This window comes from Zootoca vivipara, chromosome Z2 (assembly GCF_965207765.1).
Source record: "Zootoca vivipara chromosome Z2, rZooViv2.hap1.1, whole genome shotgun sequence".
Classification (NCBI taxonomy): domain Eukaryota; kingdom Metazoa; phylum Chordata; class Lepidosauria; order Squamata; family Lacertidae; genus Zootoca; species Zootoca vivipara.
Window position 1 is genome coordinate 19,204,717 of NC_142585.1, and position 12,586 is coordinate 19,217,302.

Below are 12,586 nucleotides of genomic sequence, written 5' to 3' on the forward strand. Positions count from 1 at the left end.
AAGCAAACTTTCCCATTGAAAGTAATGGAAAGTGAATTAATCCGTTCCAGATGGGTCCGCGGCATTCGTAAACCGAAAATTCATAAACCGAGGTGTTCATAAACCGAGGTTCCACTGTAGAGGTACCACTGTACCTGATTATATTCCACCTTTCCACTGAAAGGTAACTACACGAACACACATTTAACAAAATGTATTACTCTGACCCCGACAATAATGCTTGAAGATAATGCTTTAATACACCTAGAAGTGACAAGGAAAAGGTGGGACACCCCTGGAACAAAGAAAGGAAATGCCTCATTACCAACTACAATCAGATTACCCAACTGCTTCAAAACAAAAGCGATGAATCTTGGCCCTCTTTCAATAGCTGCTTTGCAGGATCTGGCCCAGGGTCCCTGGAAGGGCACCATTCTTGTAGGAATTCCATGAAGTTGAGCAACAACGGTGCTCTAATTAAAGTGCTTTCCTCATTACAAGCATCTAAATATTTCTTTCCTCTTGATCTACGTATGCAAAATGAGTTGTGAAATCTGACCAAATCTTTCCCCACATTCCAAGCATATATATGGTTTATCCCATGTGAGTTCTTTTATGATAAGTAAGGCTAGATCCATGTGCAAATCTCTTTCCACACTCCAAACATTTATATGGTTTGTCCCGTGTGAATTATTTGATGTGAATTAAGGCTTGTGCTGCAAATGAAGCTCTTTCCACACTCAAAACATGCATACGGTTTGTCCCCTGTATGGATTCTGCAATGTCTAACAAGGTGTGTGTGGTTACTAAAGCTCTTTCCACATGTCACACATTTATATGGTTTTTCCCCTGTATGGATTCGCTTGTGCACAGTAAGGCTTGATCTTTGAGAAAAGCTCCTTCTGCACTGCAAACATTGATATGGCTTCTCCCCTGTGTGGATTCTCTTATGTTTTCTAAGGCTAGAATTGTGAGCAAAGCTCATTCCGCACTCCCAACATTTATATGGCTTCTCCCCTGTGTGGATTCTTCGATGAGATGTAAGGCTTGAGCGGTGACGGAAGGTCTTTCCACAGTCAAAACAGGTATACGGTTTCTCCCCTGTGTGAATTCTTAGATGTGCTGTAAGGCTTGATTTATAAGTGAAGCTCTCCCCACACTCAAAGCATTCATATGGCTTCTCACCAGTGTGAGTTTTCTTATGTGAACTAAGGTGTGAATTCTGGTTGAAGCTCTTTCCACATTCCAAGCATTTATATGGTTTCTCCCCTGTGTGGGCTCTATTATGTGAAGCAAAGCTACCATGGTGAGCAAAGCTCCTTCTGCACTGCAAACATTTATATGGCTTCTCCCCTGTGTGGATTCTTCGATGAGATGTAAGGCTTGAGAGCTGACGGAAGGTCTTTCCACAGTCAAAACAGGTATACTGTTTCTCCCCTGTGTGAATTCGTTGATGCGATTTAAGGGTTGAGTGGCGATTGAAACCCTTTCCACATTCTAAGCATTTGTATGATTCCTGTCCTGTGTGAATTCTTTCATGTGATTTTAGGCCTGAGCTGTCACTGAAGCTCTTTCCACACACCAAGCATTTACACAGTTTCTCCTGTTCACCACCTGCTAAAGTTAAGGGAATATGACAATTAAAAATGTAATGCAAATCATAATCCTAGTGAGACTTTCTGGAACTTCTAACAACTTCTAACAACAAGAACAACACCCTGCCCATCTGACTGGGATTCCGCAGTGTGGGAAAGAAGTGTGGGAAAGAAATAAGATGCTGTTAGAGGGTAAAACACCTTGGTGGATATCACCAGTAGAGGTAATAATGATTAAAAAGTTGAATATGGAGGGGAGGAGGGCCACTTATGAAGAAATGTTGATAAAATCTGATAGAGGTTGGAAACTAAAACCATTTGAAGAGATTCAGGAGGAATTGACAGGATGGTTACAATACCATCAGGTAAATGACATATTGACGAAAGATAAAAAATTAGGATTTGAAAGTAAAAAATCCAAATTTCAAACAGAATTGTTGGGAGGCAGTGTAAAGTTATTGTCAAAAATGTATAATTTGTTGCTTGAATGGTCTACAAAAGTTGAATTGACAAAAGAGGTCATGATAAGGTGGGCAAGAGATTTTGGGTATAATATTGAATATGAAGCGTGGTTGAAACTATGGAATGAAACATTGAAATTCACTGCATGCACTGCATTGAAAGAAAATGTTATGAAAATGATGTATAGATGGCACTTAACACCAGTTAAACTAGCAGAAATGTATAGAACAGGTAGCAAAAAGTGCTGGAAATGTCAAGTGAATGATGGTGAATTTTATCATGTGTGGTGGACATGCGAAAAGGTTAAAAAATATTGGGAACAAATATACAATGAGTTGAAAAAAATGTTTAGATACACTTTCCCCAAAAAACCAGAGGCTTTTTTATTGGGTATAATGGGTAGAGAAATAGCTAAAGAAGACCAGAGACTTTTAATGTATGCTACAACCGCAGCAAGAACTTTATTAGCCCAAAAATGGAAATTACAGGAGCTACCCACAGTCGAGGAGTGGAGGACGAAGATGATGGACTATGCAGAACTAGCTAAGCTGACCCACGGGATCCGTTACCGGGGGGGGGGGGGGGAGTTCCAAAAAGAGTGGTGTAAGTTTGTGGAATATATTGAGAAGAACTGTAGAAGTTTGAGGACACTTGCAGGACTAAAATAAATCCTGCGAATTGACTTTGAATAAGTAGGCTAAAGAAACTGCAGCACTAGAGCGTAAAAACAAATCTGAAAGACGGAGGGAGGGGAGTCTTTTCTTTTTTCTTTTTTTCTCTTTCTTTATTTTTGTTATCATTTTTTGTTAAATGTGAATGTAGGGGTTAGTGGATGTATTTGTTAAATGTTTGTTATTTGATGTGTTTATGTGTGGTTATGTGGAAAATTAATAAAAATTTCTTTGAAAAACAACAACGTTCCTTTCCTGGCTATATTTAATCTCTGCCAACTCAGACCTTTGGCCCTGCAGCCTTCCTTGTTTTCTTACAAGGGGAGCTTCCTCACTCCCAGCATCCCTCCATGTCCCCATCTCCATTCTCTGCAACTCACCAGATCTTTCCGAGGGTCCTGGGAGGAAACGTTCTAAGGTTCTGGGAGACAGCCTGACTAGGTCTACCGTCCATTTTCCTCCTAGGCTTTTCATCTGTGATCCTGTTTCCTCTTGGCCATGAAAGGTCTTTCCTTTGACTTCATGCTTGGGTCTTTCTGATGAGACCTGAGAACAATGACTGTCCTGTTCACCACCTGCTAAAGTTAAGGGAATATGACAATTAAAAATGTAATGCAAATCATAATCCTAGTGAGACTTTCTGGATCTTCTAACAACTTCTAACCACAAGAACAACACCCTGCCCATCTGACTGGGATTCCGCAGCTTACAGCATATATAAAACATTGTAAAACATCAAACATTAAAAACTTCCTGATACAGGGCTGCCTTCAGATGTCTTTCAAAAGTTACGTAGTTCTTTATCTCCTTGACATCTAAAGGGAGGGCATTCCACAGGGACAGTTCGATTACAGAGAAGTGACTTCGTTTCTTGCTGTGAGGAAACCAGCAGAAGACCCTCAGAGCTGGACCTCAGTGTCTGGGGTTCAGCGATGGGGGTGGAGATGCTCCTTCGGGTCTACAGGGCCGAGGCCATTTACCGCTTCAAAGGTCAGCACCAACACTTTGAATTGTGCTCAGAAACGTACTAGGAGCCAATGTATATCCTATAGGACCAGTGTTATATGGTCCTGGCAACTGCTCCCAGTCACCAGTTGAACTGCCGCATTCTGGATTAATTGTAGTTTCCGAGTCACCTCCAAAGGTAGCCCCAAGGAGAGCACAATGCAGTAGTCCAAGCAGGAAATAATCAGAGCATGTACCACAGTCTGTGTGCAGCAAGGGTCTCAGGCTGTGTACCAGATGGAGCTGGTAGACAGCAGCCCCAAAATCCTGACTCTCCCCATGTCACCATTAAAAACGTTCCTTGCCTGGCTATATTTAATCTCTGCCAACTCAGACCTTTGGCCCTGCAGCCTTCCTTGTTTTCTTACAAGGGGAGCTTCCTCACTCCCAGCATCCCTCCATGTCCCCATCTCCATTCTCTGCAACTCACCAGATCTTTCTGAGGGTCCTGGGAGGAAACGTTCTAAGGTTCTGGGAGACAGCCTGACTAGATCTACCGTCCATTTTCCTCCCTCCATTTGCTTTGATTGAAGAACTCAGATGCTGCAGGTTCCTGGGAGGGAGGAAGAAGCAAAGGGCGCCTGAGAGCTGGTGTCCAGCCTAGGTGTGGAGCTCCCACTTTCCTTGGTAAAAGAGGGGCGCCTTCCTCCTGAACACCACCATGCGAGGAAAGTGGAGTCATTCCTGAAAGAGGATCTTCCCACCACCATTAAAAACTTCCCTTATTTTTATTGTTTTTAATATTCGGTTGGAAGCCGCCCAGAGTGGCTGGGGAAACCCAGCCAGATGGGTGGGGTATAAATAATAAAATTTATTATTATTATTATTTATTATTATTATTATTATTATTATTATTATTATTATTATTATTATTATTGCCAGCTTAAAGCTGTGACAAAGCTGCCTCCCTGTTCCTTGTCGTCCTGCAAACCACCACCACCACCCCGCCTTTAGGGGAAGGGGCTGTAGTTTGAGGGCAGGGCATCTCCTCAGCAGACAGAAATCCCAAGATTCAGTCCCCAGGCAGGGCTGAGACTCCATGGCCAGAAATCCCCAGCAGAAATTGCCAGTCAGTGTCAACAATAGTAGCCCCGGTGGAGCAATGGTATGACTCTGTATAGGCAGCTGACTGTGCTTGAGGGCTGGTCTGCTATACAGAGAGACTGTGCCCTCCTTGGATGCCTTCCTCCTGAATCCCATACAGGGAAGGCATCAAAGAAGAAAAAATAACCCATGCCACTAGGGAACCTTCTCCCTTTCAAAAAATCTCCCTCTTATTCCCACCTTCCAAAGAATCTCCCTCCCTCCCAGCTTTTCAAATGCAGGAGGGTGTGACAAGCCAAGGAGTCCTCTGTAATAATATGATTGCTGCCTTTAACCCTTGAAGAGCCAGTATCTCTCCCACCCCAACCCAAATTGTATGGTGCTAAGGATATTGCGGGTTCTGCCCATAGGGACCCAACTAAGCCCCCCCCCCCGCTCCTTGCCAGAGTCCCTTGGAGTAATCTGACCACACCCAAAAGCAACACGTGGCTAATAATGTATTACCAATAATTTGATCAAGCCATAATATTTACAAATCATAAACATCAACCTATGATACAGGCATAGTTATGCAAAAGTTCATAGGAAAGAAATAACAGGCGTAACCAATCGCTATCAGGGAACACCACAATGGAGGCAAGTTGCCTTTCAATAGTCAAAATCCAGCAATATTGCAGAGATAGGTGCTCCAAACGTAGGAATAATGTATTCAAAGTGCTATAGAACGCAGCAGCAAGCAGAACAGAACAGTTTTTCTAGGACAGGTGAACTGTTTCAAGGATAATAAAAAAATTCCTTCAGTAGCACCTTAAAGACCAACTAAGTTTATATTTTGGTATGAGCTTTCGTGTGCATGCACACTTCTTCAGATACAAGGATAATTCTTCATCAGCTGACAATGAAATTGAATACAGAACATTAAATTGTAAAACAGAAATTGAAATGACCAACTTGCATAACAAACATAAATAAACGAATGACAAATACATACCCAATAAATTGTCCTCTCAGGTAAAAATAAAGACTATGGATCAGTTCTCACTAGCAAGTGTAGTACACTGATACTGATAGCAGAACTCTATTGGAATTATAAAGGCTACCCACAGGTGTATCAAATCACAGGCAATTTCAGGAAATTTAAAGATACAGTATTCAAAATCTAGCATAACAAACTTGTAAAATTCTTACCATAAATAAAGCAGTTGAAATCTGATTCTGTATTCAAACCCCTCGGCTGTAGGAATTAAAAAAAATATCAGTCTAGTTTCTTGTTGATGTAATAACCTAATGTAATCTTTCCTTTCTCTGATTGACCCAAAGGACAGTGTACAGTAAGTTTGTATCTGATCGATGTTTTTTTACAAAGTGCGTGACTAAGGGTGCCTCCATGACTTGATTCCTCATGCGGGATCGATGTTCTCCTATACGGACACCGCCCGCCCGTGTGGTCGATCCAATGTAGAAGAAGAAGAGGAGTTTGGATTTGATATCCCGCTTTATCACTACCCGAAGGAGTCTCAAAGCAGCTAACATTCTCCTTTCCCTTCCTCCCCTACAACAAACACTATGTGAGGTGAGTGGGGCTGAGAGACTTCAGATAAGTGTGACTAGCCCAAGGTCACCCAGCAGCTGCATGTGGAGGAGCGGAGACGCGAACCCGGGTCACCAGATTACGAGTCTACCGTTCTTAACCACTACACCACACTGGCTCTCAGATGCAAAGGCATCTTAGGTATTCAAGGTCTTTGGTCTGACACGTGCTGAAGTGACGGATGGTGAACCTAAAGTTAGAGTGTTCATCATAGATCTCTTTCGTCTGTAAAGCATAGGATACACATCTACCACATTTATGATGACCCATCCGGTAGACCTAATGGGAGGACGTGTCAAAGAAAGGTCCGAGTGGACCAGCAAAATGGGTGGGGTATAAATATTATTATTATTATTATTATTATTACTGCTCCCTTTCCCTTATGGGATACCCAAGAACCTATATTTTTAGGTTCTCCTTTGGTAGGAGAAAATAAGAGAGGCAAACCAGAAAATATTGAGAAGCAAAGCAGCTAGTAAGCCTGATCTTTATTAAAGCTGTTGCAACTGGGTTGCACCCCACACACAGAGGAGGGAGGGGAGGGACCATAGCTGTCAAGTTTTCCCTTTTCTCGCGAGGAAGCCTATTCAGCATAATGGAATTTCCCTTTAAAAAAGGGAGAACTTGACAGCTATAGGAGGGACCCTGTGCAAAAGAGCTTTTAAACTCTCTGCCTTCCTTCCCTGCAAGTCAATTGTATATATTTTTACTTCTTCGGTGTTTCCCCCCCTGTACAATATCAGGACTGTGCAATTTTGCAGTTAAGCGATCGTGATGGAGCAGGGTGAGCTTGACACTACAGTAGTTTTCTTTCGCTTAAATGATATATTTGCACCTCCCGCTTCTTGCTGGCTTCTCTTCTCGCCTGTTACCTTTTTAACAACAACCCTGCGAGGTGGGTTAAGCTGTGACCAAAACTGCACATCCTTATAGGGTTTGTCTGTGCCCTGCCCCCACCCCTTTATCTTCTATGTAACCTTGCAAGGTGGGCATGGCTATGGGGTGGTTTTTCCAGCACTATAGTTTTGAAATTGCAGAAAACAGCCTTAGAACGTCTGGGATGGGGTGCTTATTTTTCTTTACCAGGGATGAGAAAGAATTCTTTTGCATTCTGCTGTAACATTTCAGGGCTATGAAATGCCCCACCTTAATATCAAGAGAGGCACTCTAACGCCAGCAATGTGCCCAATCCAGCCCTATGGCTGGATCGGCAGCTGGGGGGGGGGGGCGGCGGGAGGCCGACGGCAATGTGCCCAATCCAGCCCTATGGCTGGATCGGCAGCTGGGGGGGGGGCTATGGGAGGCCGGCGGCAGCGGCGATGGGCCCGATCTTGCGTGGGTGGCTGTGAGGAAGCCCAGCCCCCTTCCTCCATAGGGTGGGAAGAAGCCAAGGAAGAGGGAGGGAGGAGACACCACCGCGGTTTGGGTGAGGGAGGGGGGAAATCGCAAAAAAGGGCGACCGGATCGGCAGGTCGGGAGGCTGTCGGGAGGCCGTCGGTGGCAGTGGCGAGGGCCCGATTCGGCCTTCGGATGTCAAAAAAAATCATAAGCGCGCGCCAGGTTTTTTTATTTGTAAGTCGAATTTTTCGTAAGTAGAGTTATTCGTAAGTCGAGGTACCACTGTACAAAATTCGTTTTGTGCAGCCAAACTACCAAAGCTATTGCTTTAAAAGTGTGTGCCTGGCAAGCTAATTGGTGGCAACTTAATCCATGCCCTATCATAACTGTGCTGCTCTGCTGTGCAAAGCAAAGCAAAGCAATGGTCATCTTGCTAGGCTTTGGCAGAGCTTGATAGCTGGAGATGCTTGCCTGATGGGCAGTGCTGGCCAATTTATCTTCCTAGAACCTGGAATGCAGATCATAGCCTACCTTTCAAGCTGCTGGGACTGAACTGTTCTTCTTGTTTATGTATACCCCAGACTAGGTAAAGGTAAAGGACCCCTGACAATTAAGTCCAGTCGTGAACGACTGGGTTTGTGGTACTCATCTCGCTTTACCGGCCGAGGGAGTCGACGTTTGTCCGCAGACAGTTTTTCTGGGTCATGTGGCCAGCATGACTAAGCCGCTTCTGGCGAACCAGAGAAGCACACGGAAATGCAGTTTACCTTCCTGCTGGAGTCGTACCTATTTATCTACTTGCTTTCGAACTGCTAGGTTGGCAGGAGCTGGGACCGAGCAACGGGAGCTCACCCCATCGTAGGGATTTGAACCACCGACCTTCCGATTGGCAAGCCCTAGGCTCAGTAGTTTAGACCACAGTGCCACCCGTGTCCCTACCCCAGAATTAGAGGCAACATTAAATGCATATTTGCATATAACATAATTTTCTAAATTAACTGGGATCGCAGCAGACGGGGGGGGGGGGGAGTTTAAACGTTGCTTCTGTTGGTTTGGTCCTGTTGCAAATTCCTCTCCAGAAACTCTCATTTGCATTAGGATGATCAACATGAAATAGCAGCTGTGGAGGTTCATCAGAACCACAGCAAAGGAGGCCAGGGTTAATTTTGTAGGTACTACATTCTTGGGTCCAGTAATAGTTAGAATTTAATTAGGGCTTGCGTGTTAATGTGTGTCAGACTACCAGGTGTCAGAACGTTAACTAGACCCATGTGTATTACTGTGTATTAAGTGGTGTGTTTGGACCCACTCCTAAGCCTCTGGAATTATCATGTGTGGAGGGCTTATGAAGCTGGACAAACTTCCTGAGCTGTTTATTAGACACCTCTTTAATCCTAGGGAATCAACATGAGTTAAGTGTTAACTGAGTCAGACTAATTTACCTTGAGGTAATAGCCTGGGATAAGGATCCATTAGAACCATAAAGGATTAAAGGAGTGGGGCCTCTCCCTATGTTAGAAAAGATTAGAGCTTAGGCTCAGCAAAATTAGAGTAAACTGCACATAATGTAACCTAGGAAGGCAAGCTACTGAGCAGGGATTCTTCTGTGTCTATGGGAGAAGCTAGAACCTCTTGGAATGTGAGTGCTGTGAGCCCCTGCATCGTAGGCTCATATATGTGTGAATAAACAATATATCATAAAGTCTCTGGTGTCCCTCATTGTCCAACAGGAAACGCAAACCCCAGACAAGCACCTGGAACTTTCTAGAATCTTTTTTCTTCTTCCAAATAATTTTTTATTATTATCATTTTTCTAATTCTTTAACCTCATACAACACATATTCAACAGCTATACAACAAGCGGCTTTGCTAAGCCCTGACTCCCCCCCCCCAAAGGAGGTAAATTATTTCATTCCACTCACGCATTTCCTTAATTATACTTAATATCAAAGTTGTAAGGTTTATACCAATCCCGCTAATGTCTTCATATCTTTATAGTTGTCTTTAACATGTTCTACAAATTTACTCCACTTTTCGAAATCTCGTATCATCCTGGTCTCGGATTCTATAGGTCAGTTTGGCCATTTCCATATAATCTACCATTTTCGTCCGCCACTCCGTTATCAAAGGTAATTCTTGCGACTTCCACTTTTGGGCTATTAATGTTCTTGCTGCCACAGTGGCATACATAAACAACCTTTGGTCCTGCTTTAAAATTTCTTTACCCATCAGCCCCAACAAAAAGGCTTCAGGTTTTTTAGGGAAAGTATATCTAAATTTTTTTTTTTAGTTCATTACAAATCAATTCCCAAAATATTTTAATCTTATCACACGTCGGAACTTCCCAGAATCTTGCACTGCTGTGGATATTGGGGTGGCATGTAACAATATAATACACACATTAAATGCAAGGAGACAATGCCTTATCTAGTTTGTAATCAAATAAATACATAAAATGTTTCCTGTGCTCATGTGGGAGAGGTACGTGGGTGTGGATGTGGATCTGCAGGACAAAACGAGAAGTGGGAGCTCCAAAATCCATTTGGTGAAGGATCCACTGCACAATATCTGGATATAAGAGCTGAGGTTATGTGTGCATTTTAAAAAACCCAAAAAGCAAAACCCCACCGATCAGCTTTCTTTTCATTTTGCTGTCCCCTTTCCTTCTTTCACTCCCTGCACTGCTGACACCGGCCTGGCTCTACTCCTCATCCATCTTTCTATGTTGCATTTCGTGGAAAAGGATCAAACCATGACAAGAGCATGGTTTAGACACCGCGGTAAAGGACTGATCTCCTTCCTGACAGCTAATGCCATCAGGGACTGTCAAACAGAGTCTTCTATGAAAAGTGCTTCTCCTTTTCTTTCTTTTTTAAGTCGTAAGGAAAGGAAAGTTCTTAAAAACGAATGTCTCCTGACATCCAGTTATTTTAATGCTTTGTCTGATTTGTCCTCCCGTTAAATATTCATTTAGCTATGTTTCTTACACAGTTGTCATTGTTACTCATATTCTGCATTAGGTTGAATATTATATTATGCATTTGTATTCTGCCGCGTTGCTGTGCCATGCCTCCCTCAAAAGGTTAAAAGCAGTTTTTGAAGGTGTGGTGATTTATTAGTCTTGACAGGGGTAAAAGGGTTAAACATCCCTTCCCCTTTTGCATAGCTGCCAAGTTTTCCCTTTTCTCGCGAGGAAGCCTATTCAGCATAAGGGAATTTCCCTTAAAAAAGGGGATAACTTGGCAGCTATGCTTTTGTCACGGCTTGAACCCCTCTGGATGCTTTAAATAAATAAAAGGAGATTAAAAGGTCAGATCATCTCACATGTTATGCTTGATTTGACCCTAAGCCTGGAGACCAACGTCCTTTCAGATGGAGAAATGAACTAATGTAGAGTTGGGTATAGCGGCAGCAGTCTCTGTCACCAAACCTTGCACAGGTTCCATTGGTGGCCAGTGCCTAATGGTAGGCTGAGAGGAGAGGCTGACCAGTAGTAGGCAGAGGCAGAGCCAACAGCAAATGGGGTCGACTAATTCTCCTTTTGCCTACATCAGTGATGGGCAACCTTTTGAGCTTGGTGTGTCAAAATTCACCAAAAAACCGAGCATAACTTGGGTGGTGTGTCACTTCGAGAAAAAACCATAATTTTGTGATATTTATAGTTTAAATAACAAAAATGTATAATTGTAATATATAACGGTATTTAATAAACCAAAAACTAATTATTTAACCAAACCAAAAACCCCTTATTTATCACAAAGTGCCCAGAGTTGTTGAGCTTTTTGGGGGGAGCTGCTGACCAAAGTTTTGGAGGGTTTTTTTGGGGGGGTGCAAAAGTTGCTTTGCTTTTTTGGGGCCGGGTGCCCCAAAGCTGCTGTGCTTTTGCGGGGGGAAAGGGAACAGAAATAAATAACTAATAATTCCTTCGCTGGAACTAACACACAGCACTGACATAGTCTGCCAAAGCACCAAAAGAACCCAGCACAGAACGGGTTAAAAACCGAACGCTGTTACACCAAATCATCGTCTGCCAGACGAGGTCATGTTTTAAGCTGTCTCTGCACTGTAAATACTTTGCACAATAAAAGTCTTTAAAGACAAACTGGATTCAAGCGGAGTTACTCTAGAGTAGCCACGACAACCCTCTGACAGGTCCCTTGGAAGAAAGGCGGTATATGAATATAATAAATAAATAAAAGTTTATCCCAGCCCCAGAATATATGGCATCCCTGATGCTATGTGCGGCTAATCTGTGTGCAGGATCCTGGGTGCAAATGGTTTGAAAATGTAACTTTCAGGGGGTCTCTTATGTTTGTTTGGGGCCTGGCATACTTTTGGCGAAACCTATTTGCTTTGCATTCAGTGCTGTGCAGAGCTCATTAAACCTGCTAAACGATCAGCGCTGGGAAGATAATTAGCACCCAATAATGGAATAAGAATAGATTACAGAAACAATAACATTTTGCAGTTCATCTACCGGAAAAGAGAAAAAGGGGGAGGAAATGAAAATTGCAGTTTTTCTGTTAGGTAAGTCGAGAGCTTGTATAATCTCTCATTACTGAACATTAATGAGGATTGACGGAGTCCTATTCAATTCCAGAGATAACCATCAAATGCTTCTATATTGGGAGGACGGCTCTGCTCCCGCCCCTTCCCCCACCCCCAAGAAAGATCAGGCAGCATTAATAGTGACTGAAAAGAGAGAAGGGAGGAAGATAATACATTTCATTTCTCCAGTTGTCATTGTCATCAGAGTTGCCTTATGCTTCGCCATCCTCCCTCCACCAGCGAAACAGAAAACGTTCTGGCAAAGGCATAGAACATACATTTCTTCAGGGTGAGCCAGCCAAGAGACATTACCAAGATTTATTTCCCCCTTCCTTTCATCTCAAGATAATCTG

The 12,586-nt window shown here is 43.1% G+C and overlaps 1 protein-coding gene across 1 annotated transcript; it reads right to left on the minus strand.

Annotated features, from left to right (window-relative positions):
- Positions 1-221: 221 nt before the first annotated feature.
- LOC132591537 (uncharacterized) lies at positions 222-3,067 on the minus strand. The gene is made up of 2 exons (XM_088665412.1): positions 3,043-3,067; positions 222-1,593 (listed from the first exon to the last, which is right to left on the minus strand). Exons 1-2 carry the CDS (start codon positions 3,065-3,067, stop codon positions 647-649), a joined length of 972 nt encoding a protein of 323 aa, XP_088521538.1. The 3' UTR covers positions 222-646.
- Positions 3,068-12,586: the final 9,519 nt, after the last annotated feature.

What these genes read in the sequence shown, in the direction of transcription:
- LOC132591537 (XM_088665412.1), bottom strand. Translation starts at nt 3,067, where the DNA reads ATGGGGACATGGAGGGATGCTGGGA. An exon ending in GACATGGAGGGATGCTGGGA is followed by an intron (nt 1,594 to 3,042) that starts GTGAGGAAGCTC and finishes TAACTTTAGCAG; the next exon opens with GTGGTGAACAGGAGAAACTG.